Source organism: Ambystoma mexicanum, chromosome 3p, assembly GCF_040938575.1.
Source record: "Ambystoma mexicanum isolate Mex_15411 chromosome 3p, UKY_AmexF1_1, whole genome shotgun sequence".
Classification (NCBI taxonomy): Eukaryota; Metazoa; Chordata; class Amphibia; order Caudata; family Ambystomatidae; genus Ambystoma; species Ambystoma mexicanum.
The window spans coordinates 222,819,747-222,838,112 of NC_090925.1; the positions used below are offsets into that span (position 1 = coordinate 222,819,747).

The 18,366-nt window shown below is 46.2% G+C and overlaps 1 protein-coding gene across 2 annotated transcripts in view; it reads right to left on the reverse strand.

Annotated features, from left to right (window-relative positions):
- The window catches only part of LOC138580291 (pleckstrin homology domain-containing family G member 6-like), a 365,164-nt gene that overhangs the window by 176,172 nt on the left and 170,626 nt on the right, over positions 1-18,366 (reverse strand). For both annotated transcript variants that reach the window (XM_069650705.1, XM_069650704.1), the window contains exon 3: positions 3,694-3,843. In XM_069650705.1, the coding sequence (XP_069506806.1) occupies positions 3,694-3,843 (150 nt within the window). The remainder of the gene's footprint in view (positions 1-3,693; positions 3,844-18,366) is intronic.

Genomic DNA, 18,366 nt, shown 5'->3' on the forward strand with positions numbered 1-18,366 from the left:
ACTTCTTGTGTAACTAAGCTTTGTATGATCCTATGCTATGCGCCCTTATACCCTCGGGTCTGGCGCGCAATACAAGTAATAAACAAACAAACAAACAAAGAACACAAAAGTAAAACACACATCAAAATACATAGAAGAGTGGGAAAAAAGCCTCCTACTCTTCCCAGGTAAAAAATCAAATCCTAGAAATCCATCAAAAATGCTGGGGGTCTCAAAAGGTAAGGGAAATTAGCACATTTTGAGAATTCTCCCTAACAAGCACAGCCTCAAATACCCCAGTCTTAGCAGCCAATAAGAAGCTGATGAGGGGCCATGGGAGGGGCATGGGGTGCAAACTCTCACCAGTAAATATATCTAATCAGAGCCAGGTTTATCTTCATTTCTACTGCCCGGCCCCTGTAAACACTGATCTAGGGAATGCAAGGGTAGTGCCAGGGTTCATAAGGGAGTCTCCCCGGGTAGCAGCTGCTACCCTAAGCTACCCCAAATGACTTTCTTGATGAAGTGCTCATTCTATTTAAACATAAGGAATGGAGTCTGATAACTTAACTTAAGCTTTCAGCAGCACAGCGTGAAAAACAAACACACTTCCCAAAAGGGAACCGTTAATTCTTAACATCAAAGAACATGTGCTACTGAATGACCAACTCTCTGTTTACTTAGCCCATAACCTCATATCCTGGCCTATTCTCTTTCTTGGCCGATCTTCCAGCAGAGGAGTTCCCGCTTACTAGTCTACATTTGAATGGCGTTTCTGACCTGTTGGGGCTTATGGCCCAGATGATGGCCTCTCTGAAAGGGCAGGGGATACAGGTGAAATGGTAGATCTGATGATCCTGGCGTGGTGGGTATCTAGGGCAGTATGCATTCTGGAAGCAAACGCTGAAAACACGTGTTTCTCAAGACACAGTGGATCAGCTATGAGGAAGATATGTAAATGGGGAAACAAAGAAGACTCTTCACATTAGTGTGATAGCTCTATGTGTATCAAAGTATTAAGACAAGTAAAGCGTGAGAATACCAAAAGGTGGAAGTAACATTGGATTCTAATTTTGAGAAAAGATACAAAGAGATTTAACTATACAGATTCAAGTGCTAAACCTAAATCGGCCTTGAAGAAGCTCACAAGGGGCCACATAAATCAATGGGACACTTTAGTGGAACAGGTAATGGCAGGGATTTAGGCATGATATATATTGACTAAACAAATGCACGGTAAATACATGCCTTGGCTAAGTATGTATTGTTAGGCAGAAACTGAGGTACACCATACATTTGGTAAATCAGTGGATGTATTTGTGGTATTGCAAAAGAAAATAAGATGAAGTTGTTCAAATACATTTCACAAAAGGAATGGAATTTGTGCAGATATGTTATAAGTTAGGGGGAAAATTCCCTAGGAAATAGGGGGAATTTGTGAAGTATATAATAAGAAACTAATTGTGCGCAGTTAAGGGATGGTCTGAAGTTGAATGTAAGTTGGTATGCATTCTGGTCAATGGCAGCTGCGACATTTCTACATGGAGCGCATATGTATTTGGAATAAAATCATTGGGTGAACTGACTTCTTTAGAGGCAGGCTGCCTGAACTCAAGGGCTTCTGTTAGGGGCCCCTGTTGAGAAGGAATGGCTACATTCTTAGGTTCTTCTGCTGTCCCAGATAAAGCTGAGGCACTTGTTAGCTGGGTTGTGCAAACCGGTGACAGTCAGAGAAGGATGTTTGAAATAAATTGGGGCTATATTGTGGCATGCCTGGACAGTTTTTAGATGGCCTTCTAGGCTCACATTTCCTGGAAAGGTGCCCACGTTGGTGCACACGTTCTAGGAGGAAAGAGAACTACTGGACAAGAAGGTGGCAGGCCTTGCAAGGGAAGGGCCTATTGGGTTTACAGAGGGACGTCCCAGCGATTTCTTTCTGCTCCATATGAAGGGAATGTGGGCTTGGTTGGACCTGCAAGATTTTATCAGCTGGACTATTTGGTACCATTTCAAGATAGATGGCATCCATGTGCTCAGGGATGTCTTTCAAAAACGGGACTGGCTAGTGCACTCCGATCAAAAGGATGGCTATTTGAGAGTTGCCATTCACGCCCTCTAAAGGAGCGTAATACAGTTCCAAAGGAGGGATGCGTCTGAGAGTTTGCAAGCATTCCTTCTTTGTTGTCTCCTCTTCCAGCTGGAGTTTCAAGAAGCTGAAGAATATGGTAGCAGCACTCAAAGTGTAGGTAGAAAGGATACGCATCTGCTTGAATGAAATGGTCTTCATGTCCCAGGCTTCTCAGATGCGCAAAGCTCATCTCTGCTTAGAGACACACTGCCCCCCTCTAGGAGGTGGTATTTGATCAATTGGGATAAGGCAGAACTAGTTCCTACCCTTTGACCTATGTTTCATTGTTAGACAATCCTTTGGAGCCCTGTAATCTCAAATGAAGGTCAAACACAAAAGTATACAGCCACATTGAGGGGATGATGGTGTAGGCACTTGGCCAGGATTGTGGGACTATTATCGTAATTGATTTAGGCCATCTTCTGGGGACCATGACATGACACTATAGAGGCATCAGGTGCAACATGTGTTGCATGGTCTGAGCACAGAGCATTGTTTTCCTTAATGGGAGACTTTCACAGTGTTAGAGTGGCAGTTCAGTCTCAGAATGGGCAAGCCATTTTTGGATTAAACACTTATGTTATCAATTCAGATGCTAGCTGGACTGGCTGGGGAGCCAAATGCAAGACATGTAGAGTGGAGGGAAGTTGTCCATGGAGGAAGGGACAATTGTTTCTATATTTCTTGGTGATTTTTGTAAGATCTCAAGCTAGGAAGGCTCTGGCAGAGAATCCCATGAAATGCTCTGCCCTGTGGAAATTTTGATAACTTTTAAATTTGCTTTAAAAATATGTGATGTATTCTGTGATTAATTCTTTTTTCTTTTTAATAAATTTTCATTTAGGTATTTGAAATGAAGAATTGTAAATGTGTGTAAGATCAAAATTTGATCAATTTCACAATAAAAAAACAAAAACAACAAATCTCATATCTTTGATTGTGTATTGTTTTGAATGATCATTACCATCTGTCAGTAGTTACATCGAGCCATGAATTGTTCCCATCCCATATAGTTCAGAGGGCAGGTTCTAAGACTTGGTGATTATAATGGGAAACTTCATCCAAAGAGTTTATGTGTAAGCATCAAGTCCTTGGGAGGGTTGTGTGCATCAGGATAGGCCTTGTTTCTAGGAGATTTTTACATTTCATTTGGAAATTGGAGTTTTGATTCGTTGTATGAGAAGGAGTTGGAGAATAGAAGCGATTTGAGGTCATTGATGAAGCATACAAAGGATCCAACATCCAGTAACACTTATTTCTTGATGGTATGATCTGTTTTCTGAGAAGTGTATGAATGTTGAAAAGAGCCAGAACTTCCCTGTACTTGTTACGGGCCGGGACTTGTTTTGAGTGGGGTTCTACTAGGTCAGATTACTCTGAAGCATAGCCTTCATTAATGGTGACTTGCAGTCAGATAGCCTTCTTGACACTAGGGTGGTTTATCAGCAAGGAGGTCAACTGGGCATTTTGTCAGTGATGATTTCATCCGATTATCTTTTCAATGATGGTGTCGCCATGGTATAAATGATCTGTCGGACGCAAGACTTTCATAGTGTTAGACTTTAAAGAGAAACTCAATACTCTACCTTGCTGTGCGTGAACCTTCGCTCCATTAAGTCTCTTTTCTTCTCCGACTCCATATCGTTGAACGATGGGTTGGAAACTGACAGACCCTTAGAGCTTCCCCGGGAGAAGGTCACATATTCAGGCAACCGTTTCCTTCGCTTCTGAGCCCCCTTAACACAAGAAAAGACGACATGTCAGTGAAGACTACAACAGCTCCAAATAGGTGAAGTCACATTGTCTCCACTTTATTTCAGTCACCCACAAGCAAGGCATTGTTCATCATTCCAGTTTCACCAAGAGATGGTAAGTGAATATTGTGAATAGACACATATTGTACGGCACATGATATTACAGAAAGGGCGAACACAGAGCACCATGGGATTGATAGCCTGAATGTGGTCCTGCACCTTTAGTATATACCCCTTGCCTACCGATGGTATCCTCCCAAGCCTCAACATAGTCTTTGTTAACAGAACAAAGAATGGTGATGGAGGGTCTTAGACAAAATAAGAGTCTTGCTGAATGTGGCACATTTTCTCTGGGTTGACCCAAAGCAAGATTTTGAACCATGAGTAATGTCTGCATGGCAGATGGAACAGCGTGTGGGCTTCCTGCCTCATGCCGCTGGGGATTGGCATCACGATTGTTTTCTTGTGCATGCAAAAACTAGCAGCAATCCGTGCAAACCAATGGAAAATTGTGATGGACAGGTCAGCCCGGCATGACTTCTTGCATGCAGTGAAGGATGCAGAAATCCAGGAGGTGCCACGCTGCATGCAAGAGTCATTCAATGATCCGTCTCCATCAAGTGCTTGGAGACAGATGAAAAGTGCATGAAAGCGCGAGACCGCACCGACCAGCGCTCTTTCCTGCAGCCTGCCTATCCCAATGAATGCATTCTGAGTTTTGCACAGTTTATTCATGTTTTGCTTAGAATGTAAAATCCAAAAAAGAAATAGGACAAAAACACAGCCAAGCATTTTAGGATATAAGCCAGAGCGGACAGTGATAACATTCATTTCATCCAGTCCCAATGCAAGCTTATGGGAGGTTAGAAAAAGCTGCAGATTCATTCAAGTGCATTAAAGTGCTCTTCTGGGTCTTGCAGGGATTGCCAAGAGGGGCCTGGCCGGTCTGAAGCTTATTGGACCTGCTCAATAAACCTTGAGAAATGGGGGTCTTAATAAGTTTAACGCAAGGTTAATGTTGCAAAAGTGTAAAAAAAAAATATTGCAAATAATATTGCAAAAAAAGTGAAAAAAATGTTTTTACCCGCAACTAGATGCAAAACAAAACATAGATTTTCTTTTAAAAAACTCGGATTTGGAGGAATCAATAGAGCGCATTCCATTCCAGTGGGGAATTTGTAATCAAGTATTTGAATAAAATAAATTGTTTAAAATCTTTTTAAAAAATCCATGTAATTAAAGTATTGACGAAGCACATACATGAACAAGCACGGCTGATAAAACTGTACATTAAAAAAACACACACATAACATCACGGAACAACATGCAGGAAAGAGCAAAGTAGGTCGTTTTTCACAGAACAAAAACATGTTCTACTGACCTCCGAATAACAGAAGACTGAGAGTTATTCGAAAATCGAGGCATTACCCATGGAAAGGCCTGTTTCTGCATCCTCGACTTATTCAGACCAGAGATTTCAAGGAGTAGAGAACCTTTACTCCGAGACGCAGTACTTTCCCCAGAAAAGGTATGGCATGGGCTTGTTGTAAAACGCCAGGCATCTCAGCTTAAACAGAATGCAAGCATTCACGGGAAGCTAAGGGTCGGACGGAGGACAGACAACCTTGGATGCCGCACAAAGACCGATTTTAGTAGGCCTTGAATAGGCTGGCAACATGCCAGCTAGTAATTGTGACTTTAGAGGACTTGAATAGGCTGGCAACATGCCAGCTAGTAATTGTGACTTTAGAGGACTTGAATAGGCTGCAACATGCCAGCTAGTAATTGTGACTTTAGAAGCCTAGGAGGGGCTGCAACATGTTGGCTAGTAGCGGTGCCTTTAGAGGCCTTGGATAGACAGGCCACATGTCTGCCAGTAATCGTGACTTTAGAGGCCTAGGAGACGCTGACAACATGCCATCCAGTAATTGCGACTTTAGAAGCTTTGGAGAGACGGATGACCTGTCAGCTAGTAATTGTGGCTTTAGAGGCCTTGGAGAGGCTGGTGACATTACAGCTAGTAGTTGTGACTTTAGAGACATAGGAGAGGCTGGCAACATGACAGCTAGTAGTTGTGGCTTTAGAGGCCTTGTAGAGGCGGGCAACATAGCAGCTAGTAATTGTAGCTTTAGAGGCCTTGGAGAGGCTAGCGCCATGCCAGCTAGTAATTGTGACTTTAGAGGCCTAGGAGAGGCTGGTGATATGCCAGTTAGTAATTGTGACTTTAGAGGCCTAGAAGGGGCTGTGACATGCCAGCTAGTAGTTGTGGATTAAGAGGCCTCAGAGAGGCTGGCGACATGCCAGCCAGTAATTGTGACTTTAGAGGCTTAGGAGAGACTGGCTACATCCATCCCGGTAATTGTGACTTTATAGGCCTGGCATAGCCTGGCAACATGCCAGATAGTAGTTGTGGCTTTAGAGGCCTAGGAGAGGCTGGCTCCATGCCAGCCAGTAATTGTGACTTTAGAAGTCTAGGTGAGGCTGGCGACATGCTAGCTAGTAACTGTGACTTTATAGGCTTAGGAGACACTGGCAACATGCCGGCTAGTAACTGTGACTTTAGAGGCCTGGGGTAGGCTGGCAACATGCCAGCTAGTAGTTGTGGCTTTAGAGGTCTAGGAGAGGGTGGCTACATGCCAGATAGTAACTGCGACTTTAGAGACCTATCATTGACTATCATTTGCAGAGGCTGGTGGCATTCCAGCTAGTCATTGTGACTTTAGAGGCCTAGGAGAGGCTGGTGACACACCAGCCAATAATTGTTACTTTAGAAGCTTAGGAGAAACTGGCAACATGCCGGCTATTAACTGTGACTTTAGAGTCCTAGGGTAGGTTGGCAACATGCCAGCTAGTAGTTGTGGCTTTAGCGGCCTACGAGAGGTGGCTACATGCCAGATAGTAATTGTGACTTTAAAAGAGGATGGTGACATGTCAGCTAGTCACTGTGACTTTAGAGGCCTTGACGATGCTGGCGACATGCCAGCTAGTAACTGTGACTTTAGAAGTTTAGGAGAAACTGTTGACATGCCGGCTAACTCCCACCAGTCTCTACACCCCCCCTGACAGTCTACGCTGAGTCTTGAAGGACCTGCTTTACTATGCGTGCACATCGGACTGCTCTGTACTATTTTCACTGCCCACCTGACAATATACTTCATCCCATTTGCTTTCATGGGCATGATTTTTCACTCTTCCATTTCTCATTCCTACCTACATTTCAGCCCTTTAACGTGCTTATTGTAGACATCTAAATCAATCCTTGATGCCTTTCACCTCTTTCCTATTAAGCACATTTCTGGGTACCTCAATCTACTGGCTGATTTTAATTTTAGTACCTCTCTACCAATGCCAAAGCTGGGCCTTCTGGCTCTGTTCAATTGCCTGCATTTTGACTGTATTGTGGAGTATCAAGTATAGCTGTTTTGAATCTGCTGGCTTTTTACCCAAAAGTTGGATTTTGACTGTATTTTGTAAATGAAATCATGTTAGCTGCATTAACATTCTAGGCTTTCTTTTTCTGTGAAATTCAAATGTGAGTACTATTTGTAAAATAATGCTCTGTCAATTGCTAGGCCTTCCTTTAACTTGACTATCATTTGTGGTTGCTCATTGTACTGGCTGTGCTTCCATACTTGTGAAATGAGTGTGCTCTCTGCTGCCTATTGTAACCTAGGCCCTATCCCTCTTTAATCTTTAATTTACTGTTTCATTTGTTGCATTTGACTCTTCTTTGCCCGGTTTACTGCTTGGCTGCCTGAGGAGTTCTGCATTCATTGTGCAGTCCCCATGTCTGCTCTCCAGCCCCCCTCCCCCCGTGCAACGATGGTGCTCTCCATTTCTCCTTTCTACTCAAACTGCTACTCTATCATCTTTCCAATCCCTCTCTTGAAGTGTAGTCTCCAACCCAGGATTGTCCATTGCTGACACGTCAATGCTTCCTCCAGGTAGACTATCATTGACTATCACAGACATCCTCTTTGCTGTCCCATCTCCTGACCTATGGACTCCCCATGTGGTCTCTATCCTCTCCCCTTTTTATTCCTCGCCTATTAATGGTGGAACCGGATGAGAAGTGCTCTTGGCACACTTCTTGAGTGGCTTGCCGTGATTGGCCAGCCTCCACAACATCAGCAGATGGAGAACCAGAGCCAGCAGGTGACTGCCGGCCTGCTCAAGAGCCGTGCATATAAAATCTCGCTCCCTGATGGGTGGGCCCCCTTTTTTCCCCTTCTGCTCTGCTGTTACCCCCACCACCATGTGCACACTCCGGTGCATCCACCATTGTTACTTGCCGCCGAGGGACCCTCCAGAATGGCCGCCCCTCGCTGTAACTTTCATCAACTATTTTTTTCCTCCCAGCCTGCAGAGGAGGCTTGCCGTGATTGGCCAGACTCTACAACATCAGTAGATGGTGAACCAAGGTCGGAAAGCAACCACCGGCCCCCTCAAAGGTCCTCCTTTAAGGGCCATTGCTCTCCCTGTCTGGCCCTGTCCAGGCCTGAGAGGCCTCAATAGCCCTCTAATCATTCTGTACCGGATCTGGCAGCCTTTAACTGTTCTGAGGCGCACCTATGCATTTCTATTGTCTCAGTGCTGCACAAGGTAAGAGTGCCACATGTGTTATCCCTCTTGACTCCACCCACCTCCATTCCATGATGCCCTGCACTCCTCCACTGGATTACAGTACTTCATTTCACTGCAATTCACATCAGTACCTCACTGCACTCATTCTTCGGTGGTCACCAACCTACACTGGTCTATATTCCTTCATACTACAATTAGAATGTTGGTGTGTTTTACTTCTCTGCACCTTCCTCATGCACTGCATCTGTGTGATCTTGGACATCCGAATTTTGGTGTGTTTCACATCTCTGCAACTTCCTCTTGCACATCATCTATTTGCCTTTGTTCAACTCGCTACCCTTCTCTATCTCACTATCCTGTCCGTCCCGTCCCCCTCTCCTCCCTCCTCCCTTCTCTCCTCTTTTTATGGCACTTGCACTTTCTGAAATGCCTTCAGGCCTAGCATGACAGTTCACCATCAGAAACGCTGTCAGGCCCGTATGTTAGTCTTATTGTTCTGTTCGTCTCTACCCTAACCCCCTCCCCCTCTCCTTTCTGTGTGTAGAGCTCTTATATTATTGAAACCACCATCGGGCACGTACAATAATGTTTGTTTTTATGTTGTAATAATGTATGTATTCCATTGTATTATGTTGTAACTCTACATGCATAGCACTTGACCATTCTGAATGTTCCAATGACTATTAAGAATGTCAATCACCTTTAACTCTTAACTTCTCACCTCTCTGCGTTGGAGCGCTTTGAGACACTTGTTCTTGTGTATAGGCGCTATATAAATGACCAATAAATATAAATAAATACATGCCTACCAGATTGGCACTATCATGGCCCAGGGCTCTCAGCCCAACCTCCTCCGACTTGACAGGAGTCTTCCATCTCTCATTAACTTCCTCCCATTTATTGCCACACCTCTTTCTGCCACCCCACGGTTCTCTTCACCCCCACCAACGATGTACCTCGTCCCTGTACCCCACCTTGGAAGAGCTTTAAAGTTGGCAACCTGCTTCACCTAGCCCCCCTCAATTTTCGCTCTGCTGTCAAACACTCCTCTGACATCTGCTACCTCCTTGATGACTTTGACCTTGACATCCTCACTCTCACTGAGACGTAGTTCAGTGCCAGCTCTGTCACTGCTTTTGACATTCTCCTTCCTGAGGGCTACAATATCCTCTCCATGCCCAGGTCTAACCGGTCTGGAGGCGGAGTGGCGCTTGTCTTCCCTGAATGAGTCCCTGCTTCCGTCATATCCTACTCCTCCTTTGAATGTCTTGTTTGCAAGCTGTGCATCTCACCTACCCTCTCGCTCACTCTTGCTACCATCTACAGGACCCTTGGGCCAATCGCCCTCTTTCTCTCGCAGTCGGCCGAGCTTGCCTCTTCTCTTCTGACCTCTACCTCTAATCTTCTCCTACTTGGAGACTTCCATATTCAACTAGACTCTCCTGATGCAGCCACTTTACTCTTCCACAACCTCTGTGACTCTCTTTCCCTCACCATTCTTCCCTCCGGTCTAACCCACTCAGCCAGGAACACCTCAGATGTGCTCATTTCAGCTATCTCCTTCTCTAACCCTCTCACTACACCTCTCTCCTGGTCTGACCATTCTCTCCTATATTCCCATCTGGAGCTCCTGGGATCCTCGACTAAGCCTCTGCTTGCACTGCCAGTCTCCTTTTCTGTCATTCGACCGATGAAGCGAGTGTGAGTAGCTGCTTTTGCCACCTCCTTCATTTCCCCCCCACTCCTGCTATTGACTCCGACCCTGACTTAGCCCTTGCTAACCTTCACCTCTCCATCTTCAACACCCATGACATCCTTTCCCCTGCCATGAGGATCCGCATGAAGCCTGCTTCCAAGTGAAATAGTTGGTATGATTCCGATCTAGCTTTGCTGAAACTTAAGTACTCAGTCACTGAAAAGAAATAGTTGGCTTCTAGCACATCCTATGACAAACTGACCTGTCGACATACAACACCGGAAACTTTTCAAAATCTGTAAGGAACTTGCCAATACGACTGCAGTCTCCACTTCTCCTCTTCCTTCCCAGGCCATCTGCATGGCCTTGGCCACCCATTTCACTACCAAAACTCAGGACCTCCTGTCCTCTCTTTACCCTACCCTTGTCCCTACTTCCCCTGCATCCAGGCCTCCCTTGCCCCCCCTCTCCTTCCCCATACTCTCCTCCTTCTCATCCATGCTGAAATTGCACTGGTTACCTGGCCACCCTTTTCTGATCTCTGGCCCAGGCCCCATCAACTGCTCACCTGCACTGCCTCCCTGGCAACCCCTGCACTTGGGGACCGTTTTTTCTGTATCCCTTCAGTCCCCCTTCCAGCACTTATGTCTGCACTTCCTTGCACTTGCCACCAGCTGGCTGTTTTATGTGTTTTATTTATCTTTTTTATTCCACTTCCCATGTACTGCACTTTCCCCTCTCCCTTCCCCCCACGCACTTTTCCTTCCCCCCTTCCCATTCACTTGCGCGATCTGAATGACACCTGGCCTAGTAGGATCGTTGTCTGTCCTCCCTTTGTTCCCCCCCTTGCCTCGTCACGCCTTGAAACACTTTTGTATAGGCGCGTTATAAATGCCATATCATATCATATCATAGCACCAGATGTGGTCACCAATACAGTGTGCTCTATGAAAGTCTCCTCCAACAGGCGATTCCATGCTCCTCTAGAACTATCAAGGACAACAACGCCTCTCTCACTTCCCCCTTGGCAGAGTTCTGTAACCATTCTTTTGCCACTGGCTCCTTCCCATCACCCCTCAAGCACTCCTTTGTGCACCCCTTCCTAAAAAAGCCACCCGTGGACCCTGCTGCCCGGCTAACTATCACCCTATCGCCACTACCCCTTCTTGGGCAAACTCTTGGAGAAGTTGGTCATCTCCCAACTAATCCATCACATTGAATCTGTTGGCTGTCTCCACAACCACTAGTCTGGTTTCAGAGCAGCCAGTGGCATGGAAACAACTCTCCTGAACACCTGTGATGTCTTGCTCTCAAACCTCAACTCCAACTCTTCGCCCATCCTCTTCCTTCTTGATCTGTCCTCTGCCTTTGACACAGTCAATCATTCTACCCTCATAAATCAGCTACATGATACCCTGGGCATCATGGACCGGGCACTGGACTGGTTGACCTCTTTCCTTTCAAATCGGCCCTCTGAAGTGCAACTGGGCCCATTTCTCTCCTTTATCTCACTCTCTACTTGCAGCGTCCCTCTGGGCTCTGTCCTCTTGCTGTGGCTTTTGAACATTTAGCTTGCTCCTTTTACCCACCTGATCCCACCTTCTCTTCTTATTTCCAATGTTATGCTGACGACACACAGCTCTCCTTTAAGCTTCCCTCCTCTTCCTCCTCTCCTTCCTCTCCCATTCCTGACTGTCTGACTGCTAATAAGGCCTGGTGTGCTGCAAACAATCTCTGCCTTAATGCCAGTAAGACTGAGATCCTTCTCATTGGGACCCCTGCCCTTCCTTTCCTCTTACTCTCCGGCCGCCTTTCTTGGGCCCCCTCCCCTCACCCTAGTGTGAGGCTAAAAACGTGGGTGTCATCTTCGACTCCTTTCTCTCTTTCTCACCTCACATCGCTGACCTGGTCAAGAAGTCTAATTTTCAGCTTCACCTCCTCAGATGCATTCTTCCTTTCCTCACCTTCCCCCAGAAACTCAATGTCTCCAGAGCTCTTGTTCTCTCCAGGTTGCACTACTGTAACAGCCTCTTGCTTAATCTACCCCTTACCTCCCTCCGCCCTCTTCAGCTAATCCAGAATAGAACTGCAAGACTTATCATTGGCTTCAAGCCCATGGACCCCATCTCTCCAGCCCTAAAATCTTTCTACTTGCTCCCTGTGGTTGCAAGGATCAAATCCAAGACTCTCTGCATCATCCACAAGGCTTTCTGGGGCCTGGGACCTCACTATATCCAACTCTCTCTCCCTAAATGCCCCCTTCTAGAGTGCTTCAGCCCTCTAACTGCACTGCTCTGCGGATCAGATGTTTCTCCAAGCAGAGAGTGGGGGTAGATCTCTTTCATTGGCAAGAGCCTCCCTTGGTAAAGGCCTACCTGCCGCTCTCTGACTTGAGCCGGATCTCCTTAAGTTCTAGAAGCTTCACAAGACCTTTCTTTTCAACTTCTCCTTCTCCTCCTCCTTCTCTCTCACCTTCCCTCTGCTTCTTCACCTGCTGCTACATCTGGTTGCCTGTATCCCTTAGGAGCCTTACTGGGTCCAGGTCCTCTTCCGACCAGGCTTTCCACCTCATCCCTTTTTACAAGCACTTGCCCTCTGGCATCTTTCCCCAACTAGTGTACTGAGTCTGGTCCACCCCTTCCATCGCACTAGCAGATCCCCATCACTAGTTTCCCAGAGCACATGCCCTCCTGGGCTCCCCTTAGCACTTAACCAGCCCCTGCCCCTCCCCCTGCACTGCTCCCTCTTCTCCTCTCCCTATCCCATCCCTTCCCTTTGCCCTGATCTGCCCCCTGCCCCTGCACCTCCTGTTACTGTACTTTCGATCCGAATGTCGCTAGGCCTAGAAGAACCGTTATTGCTATTTTCTCCTCTGCCCCACCCCCTTTTGTCTTGTGGCGCCTGAAAACACTTTTTTGCTGTATAGGCACTACACAAATGTTCAATAAATGAATAAGCGTGGACCAAACTGAGTAAATGCTCGAAAAGGTGTCCAGAAGAGAGTGGGTACCTACGAAAGGAACCAGGGATGCAACTATATCTTAATGAAGGTGACAGCAGGGATAAAATAATAGTGTCTTTAGGGTCTATGCACGCAAGTCCGGGAAAAAGAACAGTCTCACGAAACAAAAGTCGCCAAAGCCTAACCATTGCAGTACTGTCCACCCCTAAATTCTCAATCTACAAAGAAAAGTTCACATCCTTTAAAGTCTCCTTCTTTCACGGTATTCTGCCAATTAGAAGGCTGCTCTTCTGTGCCAGAAGTCGTCTTTTCACGCCCCGGAGGGAGGGTTCAGGGAGGATGGGCAGGGCTGTTTTACCTTCTGGTATTCTGGTTAGGCTTAGGTTTCCCACTCCAGCCATGGGGTTTGCCCTTGTAGACCGAATTTGTGTTTGAGCCACAGGGCAGGAACTCATAGGCCAAATGGTTTTCTGTCACTGGCCAGCTATTCCTGCGGTGTCTACACCTGTCTGGGTAGTACAACCAGCAGATAGTGACGATGTGCTACATTGGCAGCATGCTTCCTCCTGAGCCTCTTCTTCCTGTCACTTCTTGAGATCTGCAGTTTATCATCCTCCTCCTGGTGCTGAGACAAACTGAGGCTGCTTCTTTCTTCTTTTTCTGACAAATTTTATCCATCAGCAGTGATTATTGGATACCGAGGCTTGAGCCTCATTACTCCATCCTCTCAGGTTGAATGTGTAGTCATTGGTTGGATTTCTGGATGATCTGTGTGGACTTGTCACAGTACAGCTGGTTTCACAGGGTCTTCAACATGATGGCCCGCAGTTGATATTCAAGCTGTACCTTTTTTGCCCCACTTTGATTCCAGGCATCTGTTAATTGGTTGGATTAGTCAGCTGGGCTACCAGAGGAATCCCAATGGTATGAAGCTTTGTAGTTTGGCATCTAGCTATAACTGAAGTTTAGCATGCGTCACATCTAGATAGAACTGTGAAGTTTAGCATACGTCACATCTAGTTATAACTGAAGTTTAGCATGCGTCACATCTAGATAGTGCTGTGAAGTTTATCATGCGCCACTCTAGATAGAACTGTGAAGTTCATCATGCGCCACTCAGATAGAACTGTGAAGTTCATCATGCGCCACTCAGATAGAACTGTGAAGTTTAGAATGCGTCTCATCTAGAACGAACTGTTGAAGTCTAACATGCGTTACATCTATATAGAGCTGTTGAAGTTTAGCATGCGTGACATCTACATAAAACTAACTCAACTCCATCCAGGGTCGGACTGGGACAAGAAATAGGGCCGGTCACACAATAAAATGTGGCCCACCCCTTGCCTCAAAACAGTGGCCCACCCCTCTCTTCACGACCCTTGACCTCTGATGACATAAATGTAAGTGATGTCCCAAGAAGTGATGAAACACGACCTTTCACCCCTTGACAAAACATGAAGTAGCATCAAATAGCATTGTTCCCAAGTACACTAAATTACTGTGAATCTAAGCAGAGGTCCATGGCCAAATGCTAATTTGTTATTGTATAGCACTTATGCTTAAGCTCTTTTTTATAGAACAAATTTGCATACAATATCACCCAACCTCTGCTGGTACTCATTTATCCACCTAAGTTTGATGATACGCTTTTTGAAAAAAAAAAAATTGGAAAAAATATATATTTTTTCATTTTTCTTTTTTTTTTTACAAACTGGCCCAGGCATGGCCAGAAACCGGCCCCCACTCCCCAAGGACGATTTTGGCCCGGCCACGGGCCGAAAGGCTGAGGGGCCAATCCAACCCTGCCCAACTCTAAAATGTAAACTTTCTGCATACACCTTTCATACAGAAGCCTACATGACCACTTCTCTGCATAGCAATCCGCATATACTTCACCACATGGTAACAACAGACAAACACATAAACCGACACAATAGCACATGGAAATTGGCACCGAACGAAAATTGCATCCAAGCTCAGCGAACGGTGAAAACTGAACTGAAGCTGCCAACAGAAAATCACAACTCTCACCGTCCTATTCCCACTACATCCTATTAACCGGCCAGTTACCCTTTATCACATCCGCTAGAGCGCCTGGGGACCAGTTCCGTTGGTGAGGGTGTGCGGTACAAATACCTTTAACGTTAACATTAACAAAGGAAAGAGAGTTCCTATAAGGGTTATTCTCAATCCTAGATGCATTTCCGCATTTCCCCAATTCTATGCTTCCAAGCTGTGACTAAGGTGTGGCTGGACAACAGTGTGTGTTAACCGACTCCCCTGCTTTGAGGCTCACGGTGGGTGTTCCATGCTCTGAGGTCATGTGGGCCTTTCCCAATGCCCGGGAAATACACCTGCTGCATTCTGAGTCCACTTAAGGCGAGTTTCTGTAGCAGGAAGCCCATATTCTGTAACATGGGGGGAAAGGAAATATTTCTCCCATTGACTTCAATGGGGTAGGAACAACTAGGGCTTTCTTGGCTGTAGGGGTATCTGAGACGTGGTTACAAAGGGGAGAAACATTCTTCCTATCCACAAGTTGGTCTGAGTGAGGGAGAGGGCTGTGGCTTCTTTCAGTGTGTTACAGCAAAGAGAAGGAATGGTGCTTCTCCCTGCAATTACCATCATTGTATGGGAAAGAGTTGTATCCCCCCTCCCTCCCTCATTTGGTCATTCTGTGGCAGTGATTTTCCATTCCTGAACCCCATTTGGAACCATCCGGATCCATTCAGGGTTTTCTTTCTGTTTGCTCCTCTCTCGCTACACTTGATTGTCTACCTTTCCATTCTCAAATCAAATTGCACTTCCTCTGCCTTGTCTTCAAATCCCTCAATGGACTTGCACCTAGCTACCTTGCAGAGCTTTTATCTGTCTATACTCCGTCTCATTCTCTCCGGTCTCCCTCTCTCTCTTTAGACTTGTGGTCCTCGTCCTCCGGGTGCCCAGTCTCGTTTCCGATCCTTTCAGCTTCTTACTCCTCTAAACTAGAATGTTCTACTTCTCCTCCTTCCTTCTATCACTGTTTATTCTCTCTTTCATACTTCCTTGAAAGCCTACCTCCTTCAACATCCCTGAATGATTGTTACCTGGATTTGATTGTTCAACTGCTTAACCATTTTTTTTTGTACCCTACCCTGTTTTAAAATATTCAGCGCTTTGGCTTAAGGTGCTTTATAAAACACAAATAAAATACAAAATATAAATGAATTATGGGAAATGGAGGTCTGTTTCTCTTACACTCTTGCAGGTGGAGCTGTAGTATGCAGCCCTAACTAATATTGAGGGTTGCATTTGGGGCGGGAGTCCTCCCTGTCATTCTGTGCTTCCTCTACATGTTTTCACAATCCAACCTTGCTAGTTCTTGAAGTTTTGGGTACGTAAGCATGAGCGCAGGGTAGAAATCTCTTCTTTGGCTGTGGTGTCCATGCTGACTGGCAAGAGGTTGGTGTTATTGAGAATTCTCTGTTTAGGCTGAATTTCCTAACCTAGTGAGTCCCCCAGCAGCTTTGCTGGATTTCTGGAATTTGTTTTTTCCATCCTGCCAAGAGTGAGACTCTTTTTCTCCCACTCTTGGACATAAATGTGTGTAATTCCTTTGAATGTCAATGTTTTCTATGGGCTATGGGGTCTTTTACTCCATAGGGTCTCATATGTTTTGCTATGTGTGTTACAACGAACCCTCCGTGCCGTAGCACTGGGGCATCCTAGCGGACCTCCATCATAGACTCCATACCCGGGGACTGACTACTGTCTCCCCGGGCATGTAAAGTCACCATTGGCTTTACTAGACCTAAATTTACTAACAGAACTAGTACACACCATCCTATTGTGGACGTGCTAGTAGGGGTAATTCGATTACTCCTAGGTCTGTTATTCGAGGGGGCACTGTCCCGTCCCCCCTCGTCGAGTTTTGGCTGGTGGCAGTGGAAACTACTTGTTATATTCGACCCCGAATATAACCCTATGGGATTCTTCCCATTGTTGGAGATTAATACTTTTTCTCTCGTTAATCTCTAACATACCACCGATTTACTTATCTTAAATAAGTCTATCGGATGGTATTTTCCGCCAGAACTCGGTTTTTAAAATGGCATCTGTGTTCGTCTCTGTGACTCCTAAACCAAAAGGTTGAGCCCTTTGTTCCACTTTTGGCGGGCTTCTGTACAGAGACCCTCTAAAGTGGTGCCATTCTGTCTGGGTTACCACAGGGGTGTGGGAGGGGGTTTAGGCACCCTGGACCGAGTTGCCTTGCCAACTCCGGTCGCAGTCTGGTGTGATTGGCCCAAGTGGTGAGCCACCCCGCTCACCACTTAGCGTGTTGTGATTGACAGCTAGGCTCAATGAATGGGGGCTTTCTGCATAAAAGCAGGGCTTTTGGTACTGGATCTTCAGAAGTCGCCACAGGACCTAAGAATCCGACGAGGTTAACGCTTAGCCGACCTGCAACGACGACACCTCCGGTGGAGCCCTGCGGAACCGACTCACCACTTCCCGACGACAGAGGAGATCTCCCTGCCGGAGAGTCTCTTCCCCTGACTGGTGGGAACAACCAGTCCCCTTTGCTTTTTCTTCGCTCCAGGATGCAGTGGCCGAATTGCCCGTCCAGAGCACCTCGGCAACCGGATAGCTACTACCCCTGTACCGTGACCAAAAGGTGGTGCCTTGTGACGGAGCACTCCGTGGCTGGTCTCTTCCCTGGTGGTGCACCGGACTTCACTTTTCTTCGACGACGAGATCATCTCTACTCTTGGCAAAGACCCGACGTGCATCCACCACCAGGAACAACTGCCCCCGCCGGAGCTGTCTCCCCACAAACAAGGTACCGTGTCTGCCTGGCTTCCCTTTCTGCCGGATCGAGTGAGGTGTCTTAATCCTCGCCTTTCCATTGGGTCGCCTCCAAGCTTTCTTTAACGTGTTGTTCTGAACTGGTCCAATCTTTCCATAACAATTTTGCGATAAAGACTCGAAGCGCATTTCCACTGAGACACTTTTGGGACATATCGCCTTGCCTCTCTCCGAGTGGGCCTGGCCTCTGAACTTTGTGATCTGCAGTAGACCTTGCCTTACTTGCCTTGCATTTGTCCAAAAAGTATTGGTACCGAGTTGACTTCATAACCTGCCTTATTTTTCTCTCCCGTCCTAACGAATACTAGAATACCATCTAGGTTAAAGCATACAGCTCTGTCTGCAAATAAGTGATACCGGTGAACCTAGACTTGTTAAACTATTGTTAGGAGGATTGATCTTTTTCTTCGTATAGTCA